The 16601-nt window shown below is 35.1% G+C and overlaps 1 protein-coding gene across 1 annotated transcript in view; it reads right to left on the reverse strand.

Moving 5' to 3' along the window:
• Positions 1-16601, reverse strand: part of LOC124455542 (cytoskeleton-associated protein 5-like) — a 43001-nt gene that overhangs the window by 9254 nt on the left and 17146 nt on the right. The window contains 15 exon segments of the mRNA XM_047006179.1: positions 2507-2677; positions 3521-3690; positions 4350-4679; positions 7582-7800; positions 8068-8217; positions 9053-9154; positions 9648-9872; positions 10412-10606; positions 11186-11314; positions 12696-12809; positions 13183-13281; positions 13981-14056; positions 14650-14807; positions 15692-15817; positions 15959-16016. Of these exon segments, the coding sequence (XP_046862135.1) occupies positions 2507-2677; positions 3521-3690; positions 4350-4679; positions 7582-7800; positions 8068-8217; positions 9053-9154; positions 9648-9872; positions 10412-10606; positions 11186-11314; positions 12696-12809; positions 13183-13281; positions 13981-14056; positions 14650-14807; positions 15692-15817; positions 15959-16016 (2322 nt within the window).

Below are 16601 nucleotides of genomic sequence, written 5' to 3' on the forward strand. Positions count from 1 at the left end.
TCCTGTAGTAAATTCAAGAAAAGTGAACTTGCTAAATCCTGTCGTAAGTTCAAGAAAATGAACTTGCTGAATCCTGTCGTAAGTTCAAGAAAAGTGAACTTGCTGAATCCGTAAGTTCAAGAAAAGTGAATTTGCTGAATCCTTTAGTAAGTTCAAGAAAAGTGAACTTGCTGAATCCTGTAGTAAATTCAAGAAAAGTGAACTTGCTAAATCCTGTCGTAAGTTCAAGAAAAATGAACTTGCTGAATCCTTTAGTAAGTTCAAGAAAAGGGAACTTGCTGAATCCTGTAGTAAGTTCAAGAAAAGTGAACTTGCTGAATCCTGTAGTAAATTCAAGAAAAGTGAACTTGCTAAATCCTGTCGTATTTAAGAAAGTGAACCTGAATCCTGTAGTAAGTTCAAGAAAAGTGAACTTACTGAATCTGTAGTAATTCAAGAAAAGTGAACTTGCTGAATCCTGTAGTAAATTCAAGAAAAGTGAACTTGCTAAATCCTGTCGTAAGTTCAAGAAAAATGAACTTGCTGAATCCTTTAGTAAGTTCAAGAAAAGGGAACTTGCTGAATCCTGTAGTAAGTTCAAGAAAAGTGAACTTGCTGAATCCTGTAGTAAATTCAAGTAAAGTGAACTTGCTAAATCCTGTCGTATTTAAGAAAAGTGAACTTACTGAATCCTGTAGTAAGTTCAAGAAAAGTGAACTTACTGAATCCTGTAGTAAATTCAAGAAAAGTGAACTTGCTGAATCCTGTAGTAAATTCAAGAAAAGTGAACTTGCTAAATCCTGTCGTATTTAAGAAAAGTGAACTTACTGAATCCTGTAGTAAGTTCAAGAAAAGTGAACTTACTGAATCCTGTAGTAAATTCAAGAAAAGTGAACTTGCTAAATCCTGTCGTATTTAAGAAAAGTTAACTTACTGAATCCTGTAGTAAGTTCAAGAAAAGTGAACTTACTGAATCCTTTAGTAAGTTCAAGAAAAGTGAACTTGCTGAATCCTGTGGTAAGTTCAAGAAAAGTGAATTTGCTGAATCCTTTAGTAAGTTCAAGAAAAGTGAATTTGCTGAATCCTTTAGTAAGTTCAAGAAAAGTGAACTTGCTGAATCCTTTAGTAAGTTCAAGAAAAGTGAACTTACTGAATCCTGTAGTAAATTCAAGAAAAGTGAACTTGCTGAATCCTGTAGTAAATTCAAGAAAAGTGAACTTGCTGAATCCTGTAGTAAATTCAAGAAAAGTGAACTTGCTAAATCCTGTCGTATTTAAGAAAAGTGAACTTACTGAATCCTGTAGTGAGTTCAAGAAAAGTGAACTTACTGAATCCTTTAGTAAGTTCAAGAAAAGTGAACTTGCTGAATCCTGTGGTAAGTTCAAGAAAAGTGAATTTGCTGAATCCTTTAGTAAGTTCAAGAAAAGTGAATTTGCTGAATCCTTTAGTAAGTTCAAGAAAAGTGAACTTGCTGAATCCTTTAGTAAGTTCAAGAAAAGTGAATTTGCTGAATCCTTTAGTAAGTTCAAGAAAAGTGAATTTGCTGAATCCTTTAGTAAGTTCAAGAAAAGTGAACTTGCTGAATCCTGTCGTAAGTTCAAGAAAAGTGAATTTGCTGAATCCTATAGTAAGTTCAAGAAAAGTGAACTTGCTGAATCCTGTAGTAAGTTCAAAAAGTGAACTTGCTGAATCCTGTAGTGAGTTCAAGAAAAGTGAACTTGCTGAATCCTGTGGTAAGTTCAAGAAAAGTGAATTTGCTGAATCCTGTAGTAAGTTCAAGAAAAGTGAATTCGCTGAATCCTTTAGTAAGTTCAAGAAAAGCGAACTTGCTGAATCCTGTAGTAAGTTCAAGAAAAGTGAATCCATACAAGATGGAAAGTACATAAAGGAAGGGATTCGTTAACGAGACGGTACTAAAGATAAAATTAATACATCCTGTGACTTTTTATTTACATATTAAAACATAGCTACTTGGAATAACTACATTTCTGTGGCTATATCTACAATAAATGAAATCTCTAAATCCATTATTATAAATCCATACACGAAAATTTAAGTAAAAAAGAATAGTATAAGGAACATGAAAAGAACAGATTATCTTTGATTATCTCGACTCAAACCGTTCACCAGCGAAAACTGAACGGAAAAAATATTCAACAAGTAAGACTGACTGATACACAGGTGTACCGGTAGTGACGTAAGTGCAAAAAAGAAAACAATTGGTTTTTCCGGTCAATATGATCAACTGTAAACACAAATATGGAAAGAGGAGCGAAAGAAAATATCTCTTTTCATATTTTTTTGAAATAAACACCGATTCTTTATCAGTGATTTTCTCGGCAAAAAAATGCACGACTTCAATCAATTGTTATCTCGCGAGAGAATCTGGAAACACAACACATGCGTGTCAGGGTGTAAGACTATTCCATGGGTCTAGTCTGCCTGTCTTTACCTGACACAAGGTCCGCTGGAAAGATTATCTTCACGTACAAAACGAACTTCAAACACAAAAAATTTCCCCCCTTACCTCGTTATTCTAGGCAATGAAGGTACGGGTTCATTTAACAAATCGTTTACGTCGTCATTGGTCACTAAGGATGGTAACGCATTGCTTGATTTTCCTGATCTCGTCTCGATTTGATCGAAATCCAATGAAAAGTACTGTTGGACAGCAGGCTCAACTTTTGCTGAAGTCGATCTAACATTAATGGAAATAATTCGAAGGTTTCTGACTATACAGAACAACCTAATATCATTCATTTCGATGTTCAAAAGATTTTATATCCACGATAACAGACCACATAAAAACACAATGATGTTTGAAAATAGCCAACATCATCTTGTTTGATATGAGGCTAGCGCACTATAGTAATCTGAGTTTAAAATAACTTTTAACAAACAGAGTTTGAATGGAAATTCCTATTCTATTCTAAATTCATGCATATGCAAAAAAAAAGGACTGAAGAAGCACAAGATGTTAAAACAAGAAAATACTCTAAAAAGATGTCGTCACAACAATAATGAAGTTTAACCTATTTGCAACCACACATTACCCTCAAGCTAGAACGAGCTTCACCACCAAAACAATAACGAAGTTCAACCTATTTTTTTTTTCACCACCACAAAATAAGATAGAAATAATAATGAACTAAAACAAATTCAGTTGCAGTACCGAAACCTGGGCTTGATTAACGTAATACCTAACCCTCGGGAATTCTAGGTCCAACCCAGTCCCCCTACCGAAACCGAATTTTAATTATTTGCATAATGTAACACAGCTACTTTAATCAACAAAGAAAACACTGAGCTCTCATCAAGTGAGCTAATCTTACTTGAAACCAAATCAAATGAAAATATCTCAAAGAAAATTATTAATGAGAAACTCTGGGTTGCAATCACAAAGATCGCGCCACGCATTGCATTATGGTATAACTCACAATAAAATAAATAATTTCGATTAAACCCTTGCAAACATGTCACTTGAGGTCAAACAAATGAAACATATATCTTTGCTAAGTTTTAGGAAGACAGGACTACATACTTGCTTTGAGTTGTATTAGCTGGTTTTGATGGTCTCTCAACAGTAGCGACAGTTTCACTGGCTTTCTTTGTTGACTGACTGGTTGCTTTAGCCGGTTCAGTCAGAGCAGTTTTGGATTTACCCGCTCGACGAATGCGCTCGTCCAACAAACTTTGATCTTTCTCAGATATCTAGAACGGAGAACATAACACCCCGTTTTATAAGTTTTCTTTTAATACCATTTTCATTTTATAGGTAAAATCCTCTGGAAAAAAGCCTATAAGCGCACTACATACGAGAAATATTGATGGAAAGCAAAGCGACGACTTAAAATACAGTTTTCAAAGAGGTTACAAGATTAATAAAACATAGTTTGCGAACGTGCTTTACGATAACAATTGCATAAAGACCAGAACATCAAAATATCAACGTTCAATCTCACAATGTGAAGAACGTAAACCTTAGTTCTTCAAGTTTATAAAACACAGTACAAAACAGACGTGACAGCGAATTCAAAAACTTTATGGAGTAAATGTGACCCTATAAATCCTCTATTGTGCAAGAGGGAAAATTTTACTGTCGACAATTATGCATTACTAAATTTTCTTGAAGCCACAAAGATATGATGATGATCCCTGATTTTTACTAATCATTTGCTGGAAAGATATCTGTTCGCATATATCAAAAAGAATAATTAAGATGTAACAGGACGTGGAAATTGAACGTATGTAATCAACAGCACATACCGCATCATGATCTCGATGGAATGAAAAGAGAACTGTGATTGGCAGTATACTTCAAACCAACTGTTGAAAGACAATCGTGTTGTATATATGATTACTACACTCACCCTTCCAATATATTTATAGACTGTTTCACCAACTAGATTGTAAACCTCGACGATGGCATTGAGTGCAGCATTCCTTACGCTGTTATCTCGGTCAGCGATCTGTGCAGCAATGGCGGGAAGCGCTTTCGCGGGACTTGGCTGACACACGTTCTCACCGTATACGCTAATTAAGTAAGCAATCTCTCCTAAACATTCCGTGCGTGTTTTAGCGTTCTTCGACTTGAGTCCATCCGCCAGGAAGTTAAATAATTTACTGGCCGGGTAGATTTTTGTCACCCATTTCAGCAGGCCACGGATCATCTTCCGTACGGCATCCTTTGGATCACCTATCTGTTGATTACAAATGAAATCACATTGAAACTAAAAAATGGGACAATTTTATCCAATATTTTAGATATGTAAATTTGCTCTTGACAAATCAACTGTGCAACTATGGAAACGGATCAAAATTATCAAGCAAGACCGAATTTGATTGGATTGGCTGTATTATGCCAAATAAAAGGCAATCTCTCAAGAGCTTCTTTATTATTGACTTGAATCTTATAAAAAGTGAGAGATTATCAAACAGAAGGTTCGATAACTTTGCTGCTGAAAGAAAGTATATCCTGATCACGTACAAATTGAATTCAACGATTTTCTTCGCATGCAAGTTAAATTGGTCAACAAAATTACAGAGCGGCATTAATCAACCGCAAACCTAACTTCCACAGAATTTTTTAAGAGGAAAATGATGGTAGCTTTTGTGAGTTCAAACAAGATAACAAAATAAATTAGTAGAAAGTGCCAAAAATAATCTTCCCATCAAATAAGGCATGCTTCAAAACAGTTCTACTTGAAGTATATAATAATAAATATATAATTAATTATACGCCACTACTTGAGTGCATATAATTGACGTTCCACCAAATAAGGCATGCTTCAAAACAGTTCTACCATTGAGTTCTATAATAACTGGAGCGGCTAACTTTACTGGGGCGAGGTCGCCAAAAAAATGGCGGCCAACGGACGTATTTCCGCTGAAATGATCGCTTTGCAGAAAAATAATATTCTCGACCTCCCCTGGTGTCTATAGTAAATTATAAAGATTTTTCAAAACAAACACGATATCACAGAATATGGATATCGTTAGTTCCATATTCTGTGACGATATCTTTTGGCATTTCATAATGCCAACACTTCAATCGTTCAATTGTTGGATGTCGTAGTTTCCACAAAAGGAACATATCGCTTCACAGGTGAGATAGTTGCTTGGTTTTTAGTCCGTCAACGATTGAAAACTGAAAAGCAATTATACATGCACTTGCCACAAAATACATATTAAAGATCGTATTTTTAAGACTGACTTGAACGCCAAATATACTGATGTTTTCCTGTTTTTGTTGATAAAATTCTGCATACTTTTCTGTCATTTGTTAATGCATGAAGTCGTAAATTTACCCATCTATTTGCAAAATAGTTTCCGTAAATCAAAAAAGACCCTGCACACATTTTGCTCTGTGAGTAAATATCAAAACGAAATGATCAGCCCCAAGAGTACCCATGATTTAAAGCAGAGCTTGTTATGTTCTATTTGCTGACAACATGCAGGGAAGACCAAGGAGTAATGATGACTGGAAGATGTTATTGACCAGGCAGAGTCTTAAAAAAATGATAATGCTGTAAAGATAATTGATTTATTGTCTGCCCTATCCAGAGTTATTTAATTTGATCATGGTCAAATTCTATGGATGGAGACAATGGATTCACTAAGGATGCCTTGAATGCTTTGAAGTTAAAGTTCATGAACCAAAGAAAGATGGAAAGGTTGTGTGTGTTTTGATGCTTAATGAATTGTCAATTCACAAAGGTATAAAATGGGAAAGCCATAAAGTTTGTGTCTATGTAAACATTTGTACTGAGATTGATGACTTGATGCAGATGTGAAGCATCAAACTGTATAAGCCATTGGGTTTTATATAACTTAATGTTTAAATCATGTCATATCTTTATCAAAATATTTTAGTTGAGTGTTGTATAAATGTTACTAATATCTAATGCACTACACTGAAGCATTAAAGATTCAGTGATGAAACTTTGTTACTGTACTGTACATTTCATTATAACAGTTTTGCTTTAAGAAACAGTTTGAGCTTATTAACGTAGTAAGAATGGAGATTTATCATATGCATTATTGCTAAAAGAAAAGTTTTTCACTTTTCAAAGCTTTCTACAAATTTTTGCTTCTTATTTCTTTTCATGAGATTGATGATATATGGTTAATATAATCCAATAACTTTATAATTTCTAAAAAGCTTTTAAGCTTCTAGCATAAATGTACACCATAGGTATTTGATTCATTTGGTTATATTGCCTTGCTATGACATATCTACTTGCACTTCATCATTCTTGTATGAACAAAACACCAGATGTGGATACTCAGAGAACAAAATGCACTACCAACTGCTTATGAAATTTATTATTGAGGCGAAAACTGCGTTAATCATTCAAATTGTGTACTTATTTGCAAATATAGGAAAAACAAAACAAAGTGAAAAAGAAGGGTAGAAGTATTAAAACTACAAATGAATTATAAACACCATTGGAAGTATAAGTGTTTTGATGATTATTTGCATTTTGCCCAATTCATATATCAATACAACAAATGCATTCATACATGTGTAGCCGACATATAGGTCTTTCGTCGATAGTTATAAATGCATCCTCGTAGGAGCAGATAACTGACAACCACAGTTGACTCGCTGTTACGAATTGTAGGTTTTTATGGTGATTTTCATCAAAAAATTGCTTGCCGAATCCCAAATACACACATACATTTTCCTCACTCTTTCCTCGGGAGGGAGTGGGAAATTGTGAAATTTTCGGAAAAGCGATCAATTTCGGTAAATCTCAGCGGCAACGGACGAAATCCGCCATTTTTTTTTGGCGTCATCAGATATCTAAGGCCGCGCTTGAGATAGCCGCTCCAGTTATTATAGAACTCAATGAGTTCTACTTGAAGTATATAATTATACATATATAATTAATTATACGCCACTACTTGAGTGCATACAATTAACGTTCGACCAAATAAGGCATGCTTCAAAACAGTTCTACTTGAAGTATATAATTATAAATATATAATTAATTATACGCCACTACTTGAGTGCATATAATTAACGTTCCAGTTTAGTGAATAAATGACGAAAATGCGCTCATCAAGTCCTTTTTTTCAAAACAATATAATCTTTCTTACCTTTTGAATTAAATAAGGCAAAAAGCTGGCAGCGTCATACTCGTTCATTTTAAATTCTTCATTGGCCAAAACTGTAAACAAAGCTTCAAGATACTCCAGACACTTAATGAGAACAGTCGTGTTGGTATCGAAGAATCTTAACGAACACCATTTCAATAATAAATCTGTACTTTGAAGAGTTTCTGTCTTCATCGGTGGATCCGATACAGGAGTTATTGCCTATTATTGTAAACACGTTTATTTGAATAGCCAGCTGATAATTTAACGAATACAAGCGGGTGAGTAAAGGGCTAAAGAAAACATTTATTAAGTCAGTTTATTTTTTTTGACAAATAGACAAACTCGCTGTCGTAATATAACGTGAAATCATTTATCCCAGTTTGAATATTAATTTGAGTTCCCCCATGGAATTTTACTATGTCAGAAGGCAAATGGACCATATTAGCAAAAATGACTCAATCCATGCCTTAAAAACACTCCACTTACCTTAAGCAATGCGGTCAGTGCGATGACGTGATACTTGAAGTCTTTGTGAAAGAGATTCTCCAACATCGCCTTGCCAACACAATTGCTCATTTGATCTTTGAGTTGCTCAATATGCTCACTTTGTGGCGCAGCAAAATTCCATTTGAGAACCTGGTGACGAAACAAAACGGACCAATCAAATTAAAGAATACCAAAAACAATGATAGTCATTTGCACGGTGAAATGATTTTTAAAATATTATTGGATGAATACAACACAATCTAATTTTTACCAGTGCAAAAATTGGAAAATACAAGTGCAAATTCCTTTTAAAAGTGCTCCTGATAGGTTAGTAAAACAAAGAAGTAATCATAAAAATCAATCAAAATAAAACATTATAAAGGCGGGAAAGTTAAATTATAATGTTGAATAACGAAAGCAATTAAAATGGCTGGCGTAAGTTTTAAGTAGATTTTCTTTGGCGACTGAGTCCACAGTTGACATTCCGGCCAAAAGTACACGACACTGTTAAAAGTAGATACCCTTTTTTGGCAGCACGTGTAAAAGCTATGGTGTTGTGAAAAATATATTAGACGGAATGGAAAAATACGAGCTGGTCGATGTTAATAACTTGCCAGATGAAATGTACGTATAGCTGATGTTAAAATTGAACAGAATTGAGAAATTTTTCACGTATATTATTAATAAGTAACAGCATAGTTCCTCGTGCAATTTCGTCTTTCAGACAAAGTAATTTTGATGGTCTTTGAAAAACTTGATAGTGCATGTTTTTCCCAAGTTGCACTCGAAAACATGCTATTACTAAATACTAACAATATTGAGGTTATGTCATATTTAAGTAACGAAGATTGACTAAAAATCATGAAACTTTTCTCCCTTTTCTTCGACAATGGCATAAACTGTTTACAGGATCATTTTAAGATCTCAGTATTTCTACTTCAGGTGCACTGGCAACAATGAGGCACAAAAACAGTTGTACACTCACTTTAAGTTCTTTTTCGGCCTTTATTCTGCTATCCCGTCCATTTGGATTCGCCATCAACACGGGACCATCGTCATCAGAGTCATTTGATTTACTTCCAGTAGACTATAGGTAAGGAAAACGACTACCACGTGACTATTCATAACACAAAACAGACCAGAAAGCCTGGACACAACTGAACAGACGCAGTTGAAGATAGATAAACACTTTAATGTATGCAAATTAGTCATCTGGCATCATCGGCGAAAAATGGATTATTCTAATCATATTGGGATATCATATGTGAAAACATAGTAAATCATCGCCCGTTTTTGATTTTGATAAATGGAAAATAGCGAGTAGTTGACCATGCATTATGCACGTGCGAAAATAGAATTTTCAGGAATTACGGTTACTGCTGTGTTATGAACAACACCATTTGACGTTTCTATGTATGTCCTTGCGTTTACGCGCATGCGCTAAACTACCAAACCTTTTACAGTACGTTATGTCTGATAGCTATATTCCAAAAAAGTTTGCATTAAATTCATTTTACGACTGAAAAAAACATATCGTAACTCAAACCACAACAAATTTATGATATCGTTAAAAACGCTACCTTCGCCACTGCAGTTTTTGAAGTACTCGTTTTAGATTTTTTAACTCCTTCGTCGGGCTTTCTTGCCGAAACTGCTTTCTCTTGTTGTTCTTTTTCCTTCTTTTTGGTTTTCCGTTGGCTTGCTGTGGGTGGCAGATTTATCGGCAACAGCATTATTTGAACTTTTGAAGTCACTTGAGGACGATTTTTTTCCAAAATTGCCATGACCGTTGATTTGGACGCAGGCTGAAACGAATCACGAATAAAACGCAAGTGTTTGAAATTGTGACAAAGGCTTATGAATAATTTAGCAAATAAAAAGTTGCTTCACATCCGTCAAATCAAAACGTCGATAATTAGAGAACTCGTGCACTTTAACAAGATATGGCAGAAGCAGTTGTAAAGTTAAACACGAACATCAAAAATACCCTAACAGTAATGAGTACAAATAGCACTTTATCAGAAATGCTTATGGTGGAACGCAATTTAAATACTACGCAAGATATTGTTTATTTCAAGTCTCATCATTCCGTATGGAAGCCAGACTGCAAATTCACTCCACTGCGCAAATTCTTAAAGATACTGTACCATAATTCATTTCTTTAGAAATGGTTTGTTCTTACGGTCAGTGAACACAGCACGGTACAGCTGGAGTAAAAAGTCGGGCTGGCTACGCTACTGTTATCATTTTAACGTTAACGTCAGTTGCCCGTGTTTACATTCCCGCCACATTCCCATGATTCAATGCGTCACGCCGTGTAAGCATACCTAAACCTGGTTAATACCTTAAGCTTGCCAGTTTGTTTCATCATCGTGTCCCAACCGACGATGTTCATGAAAGCCGGCAATGCGCCTTGAGCTTTCTTTCTGACGTCAGCATTGCGACTTTCCAAGCATGCGTACAAAATAGGAATGATCAAATTCACTTCAGCTGGAAGTTTCTTTTGCGTAGGTAACTTCTCTTCGAGCCAACCAAACATCTAACAAAAAAGTATCTAACATGAAGTTTCTATTGACATGTTAGCAACCTTCGAAGTATATAAAATTGAAAATACGCCTAAAGGTCAGGAATAATATACAAATCCCATTGGTTAAAATCTCGGATCTTGACGATGACATAATCACCCACATACTACCTTAACAGTGATAGCCATGTCATAAAATATGGAATGTTTCATGAAAAGTTGTTTAAATTTTCATGTTTCGCAGCATTATGAACTTGAAATGACGGGAAAATACATTCTATACACTACTATCGATAAGATAAGCAAATTGCCCAGATCGGAATCGCAACGAGATTAAAAAATATTAGTAGATGCGTTAACTAATCAATTATCACATCACAAGAACCGCAATGATAACCAGAAACATGCGTTATTTTTATAATTATTCTCCATCGAAATATTCAAAAATCTTGTATTCAATATAAATGGTGTAGAATGAAACAAAACAACATACTTGATGTTTTATGTAAGCGATATTTATCAGACAAAGCTAACGAGTTTTTAAATTTTCATTTTTGGACCTCTATGATAGGCGTTTATTCAAATAAAACATACCTCTGCCCTCATGTTTGGATTGTCTGTCGCAAGAGCTCCGCTGATTACTTCTGATTCGACAAGAGGAGCCAATCCGATTTCCTCAAACCACGAGTTCATGCAGGCAATGGCGGCAGCACGAACTTGCGGCTAAAATTATAGTAGAGCAACATAATATCATGTACGTATCTATATGCACCTATAACGGAGAGGAAATTCTCAAAATACTTAAATTAAAAAATACTAAAAATACTTATAAAGTATGAAAAGTGAATATAGTATTTTCACTGGAAATTTCATTTTTTGGGGCCGATTACATGGAGCAATTTCAGCCCGGACTGAGTTTGAACCCGGTTGGCCGGGCTGAAAATATTCACGCATGCGTAATTGCGGTTTTAAAATGACATCTGGGGTTCATGCTTCGGACGAGCTTTGTAAATTTCCGCCCGATCTAAAAACGGAGCTGAAATCGAGCATATAATCACACAAAATTTCAGCCCGGCCAACCAACCAGGATGAAATTAAGCCCGGGCTGAAATTGCTCCATGTAATCGGCTCCTATCTTTTGCTTTCGAGAAATACACACATACAAAAATATTTACATAGGAGTTGTGAAATATCGGATTTGCTTGAGTCATGTGATCAAACCATGACGTGGACGACATTAGAAGCAACTACGTAATACTAACTATATGAAACAAAATAAAACGAATTCCTTAAAATAGTAGCGAGAGACTTGCCGAGCGGAAATCGAATTCGTGTAATAAAAATTAATGCCCAACATTATAGCTCTAATTAAAACTTGGCATCAATTTTTATTACACGAAAAACGAATTCCGAAAACAGACATCTCGTTTTCTTGAAATTCAAGATGATACAAGAGTTTTAAACAAAAAATGGTGTAATATTTTGCCTTTATTCCCTAGAAGACCCTAATTGTTGAGTCTTGTAGTTCTCTAATTACGTAACTGTCACTTCCGCTCGTAAATAATTATATATAAAAGTTTCGCAGCCTGCATTGTAAACTATTAGTCTGATGATGTCATTGGAATAGACGAAATATTAGACAATCTGTTGTCTAAAACTCTTGTATCATCTTGAATATGAAGAAAATGAGATGTCTGTTTTCGGAATTTGTTTAATTTTGTTTTAATTAAAATTATCTGCTTGTCCTGATTATGAATAATATGATACAGAGATTATTGCGTCAGTGAAAATGACGGTGCAACAAAATGGGAGGTCATAGTCAAATAGAACCAAAAATACATCACAATTTTCAACTCAAAAAATCTGATCACTATAACGGTAATACTCAATGTCCTTAAATTTTGTTGAAAAATTTATAAACAGCGTTGCCGTGTATGTAATTTTACATTTATAACGAGCTGTTTATGTATTCCTATATATCACCAAGTATTGGTGGCAACAAGCAACGGAAAACCGCTGGGCAATGTACTCTGATAAAACCGTAGATGATTGAAATGGTAAACATGCATCGACTATAAAATGCATCAATGGAAAGAGTTTATACCTTGCTATCACCAAGTGTCGAAATAACAGCAGGAACTAATGATTTTACATGTTTCACAGATCCTGGACCCATTGCTTTCACGAGAGATGATATGATATTTAATGTTGTTATAACCTTTACAATGATAACACATGAAATAGAATTATGGCAAAGATCATGGAATATAAAGAAAGGCCACTCGTGTCGGAACCTTTGATGAATTTGTCCTCGCGCATGCTGCGCGGCGCTTTCGGCTGCCATTACTCGAGCAAGATATTTAGGATTTTTTACTTGTTCCCAACCCCTAAAATGACCTGACGTCATTTCTTATATTACAATATTTTCGATTTAATTTCGAACAAACGACATCTTGTTATTTCAGTAGATGGAATCAAGTTGGAATAATGGCGGCCGTGAGGACGCGGTGCACACTGGAGTGACCTTCTGTGTTATTATACGGTGATTATGGCTTCGTTGTTTTTAATGTCTAGTCAGTTTTGAAACTTACTAAATTTTTATTCGAATCAGACAAACGAGATTTCAAAGCTCCAGGCAGGTCGCCAATGTTTGGAGTGATGAATTTGGCTTCATTCAAGATGTTGGAAACCTTGAAAATAGAAACGGTGTTAGAGAAGGGTACTTCGGCTGGTACTTCGTATAATAGACATAGAAAAAAATGTTTGTTTCATCTTAAATTAACATATTTTTTCGCAATTATATTAAATAATATGATCTACATTTTACAAATGAAAAAAGTATATTAGTTGTTCAATAGTAAAGAGGTACATTGGTGCAAAGGCATTCGAATTGTTTGCCATTCAATTTCATTTATCATGAAGTGGAAGCATACAAAATTAAAATGGCGTCCAAATGTAAACATGAAACAGATGACCATGCATTTTTCTTGAGGCAAATTATCACTTAATGTGTTCAATTTCTAATTGATAGGAAAGCACATGTTTTGTTTGCATGTTGATTTAATGAAAAAAATGCTTTTTGTGCATTTTTTACAGGAATTGTACTACAATTACTGTATTTTTAGACGGTAGAGTGTTTGTTTACAAACACCAACTCAAAAGTTTATGTACACTGACAGCCAAACACCATCACGACACCTCCAATAGTAGAAAGCCTTTGGCAATAATACAAACATGGGTTATGTTAAGTCTCATTTTAAAGTAGTTAATAAAAATTTTGTATTACGGCCAGAAGCTATCCCACAAGTTTTACAGTTGCCACCTAAGTTTTCGCACATTAACATCGTTCTTTATAGAAACTTATTGTTTGCCACAACTGTTGTTCGCACCTGTTGCAAAGCTTCTCCTCTCGTCTGCCATTTTTTGTCACTTAATTCGTTAATCATCTCGGGTTTGATCTGAGCACTGAAATATTATCCAGCATTGAGCACAATGTCACATTGCTACAAACTACAAGTAGTCTGACGCAACGATCACGTTACGTCAGACAACTACTACTCATATCTACTTTATGTTCAGCACACTTTCATTATCCACTATATTTGAGTAAAAGCTCGAATATAATTTGTTATTGGTCAATTGAATGTCGTGAATAAGGCAATCTTAGGTATTTCATTCGATTGTTTGGAAAACCTTTTCAAACGTAAAAAGTAACGATTTAAACTGGATGTTAACAGAGAAAACCCGCTTAAATCGAAAGTTAAGATAGTTTCATTTGAGTTGCGATAGTATTCTCCCTTCATTTGATACTCTTAAAGTCGCTGGCCTGTTGACACAGCAACATGGACTTCGTGCAACTGACCCCGGACTTAATAGTCGACGACAATCGACGACAACGACGATAACCGATGATATCAGGTCGTTCTCTAACATGGAGACATCGGTGTAGCGTAAAAACAAAAATTTTAAAGAATCATAAGAATTATAAGAACAAAACTTGCCTATACAAACAACTTTGAGGACGAATGCGTACCAAACAAAAGATAAAATCACGATACCTTATATCTGTGCGTGGTATAAGATCAGCTAAGTTTGCAACGGGAGCTTCAGCGTCATCGTCATCATTAGCCGTTCCAGACTCATCGTCGTCCTGTCCAGCGGTAGTTGTTTTAGCAGCAGCACCTCGCGTTGGAGCTGGAGGTTTCTCATCTTTTACCTTGGGAATTTAAAAAAAACAGACGATTGATTTCATTTTAAAAACGCCGCAGACGATACGGCAAGAAGCAATGCTCTTCAAGCTCAGTTTTTTAAAGTTTTTGAAACAATTTAATTCGTTCGTACTCAAAGCAATGTTTGAGAGCTGGTGTCCACTGACAATGTAATAAATTCTACTTCAAATGTTTGTGGATGTAGATCTCCAAGGTTAGTAGAGTCCTTCAGAGTCAAGATGACTAACGCTAAGGTTGTCGAAACGTCAGTCAACATCAACACCAACAGTCCTTCTCAGGACTATACTAACGTTGACGATATACATCTACAAATATATAACGGTACTCCCGGGTTTCAAATTATTCACTTTAAATTCCACTTCTTTCCTTTATCCGCTCATCAATAAAACAAATATTGTTTTTAAGGGTTTATAACTTCCAAGGATAGTGCAAACTTAATAAAACACGGCCTTTTCAATGCTAATAAGCTATAAAATGTTTCACATATTGATTTTACATGCTTGTTAACTGCCGTGTAATTTCCAAACGTGTAACATGAGGTGAACATTCATTCACTCCGCCACTGATCACAATGCATTAAGTTTCCATGAAAATTAAGCAAAACAATCAATTTGACCTCATCTTATATGACGCAATATCATAAAACCAGGTTTCCATAATTTCGTAGAAGAACTATTGCTATTGCGCATATAAACTTATACTACTTATGTTTATATTACTTTCATATTACTTTTATATAAACCTTGTATTATTTATTATTTCACTTATACTGAAGATGGCATCATGAGATGTCGAAACATGCCTATTTTAAAAAAACTTATCGTGTATATCAAATGCGCAAAACCAGGTTTAATAGGCAATCGAGACACACCTTTTCAAACTCAGCGTCAATCTGTTGCAGCAATGTCGCCTTCTCGCTCTCGAAGAACATGCGCAGACTGGGTCCAGTGTACATAAACATAACGCCCAGTGTTGATATCGCAGCGGACCGTACGGCCTAGATTATATTTATGGCAAAAGATTAATAATGATACCAATATGATAAGAAAATAGTCAATAAAGAGCGACTTAAAAATGATTGAAAATTAATGCAGAGGGTTGAAAAATTCAAAAGCGAGTTAAAATTTCCTGTACTTACCGGATTCGTATGACCGAGACTTTGTTTGATGTAAGTCACGTGAGGTTTTACGTCAATTCTATAACATAAGTACATCGTCGAATCAATTTCATAAACAACTATCCTAACATAAAATCGTCTGTGAGGTTCATCTCTCATGGTGTTGGTGTATGTTCACTTTCTGTGAACTTTATCTACGTCGCTAAGCCAGTGATGTGGATCAAGGAATTTGACATTAAAATTTGTGCATACTGATCAATTTTTGAGGGTAAATGCCCCAATTCACCGTACTTGCTTGGAACACAATGGCGAGTTTAATTATTTTCCAACAGCTATACCTCTACTTCAAAACTATAACTCCTACAGCTATACCTCTACACCAAAACTATAACTCCTACAGCTATACCTCTATACCAAAACTAAAACTCCTACAGCTATACCTCTACACCAAAACTATAACTCCTACAGCTATACCTCTACACCAAAACTATAACTCCTACAGCTATACCTCTACACCAAAACTATAACTCCTACAGCTATACCTCTACACCAAAACTATAACTCCTACAGCTATACCTCTACACAAAAACTACAACTCCTACAGCTGTACCTTACGCCAAAACTTTAAATCTCACTGCATTACACCTTCTTTAGTTTATAAAAA

The sequence above is a fragment of the Xenia sp. Carnegie-2017 genome, unplaced genomic scaffold, assembly GCF_021976095.1.
Source record: "Xenia sp. Carnegie-2017 unplaced genomic scaffold, XeniaSp_v1 HiC_scaffold_4, whole genome shotgun sequence".
Classification (NCBI taxonomy): domain Eukaryota; kingdom Metazoa; phylum Cnidaria; class Anthozoa; order Malacalcyonacea; family Xeniidae; genus Xenia; species Xenia sp. Carnegie-2017.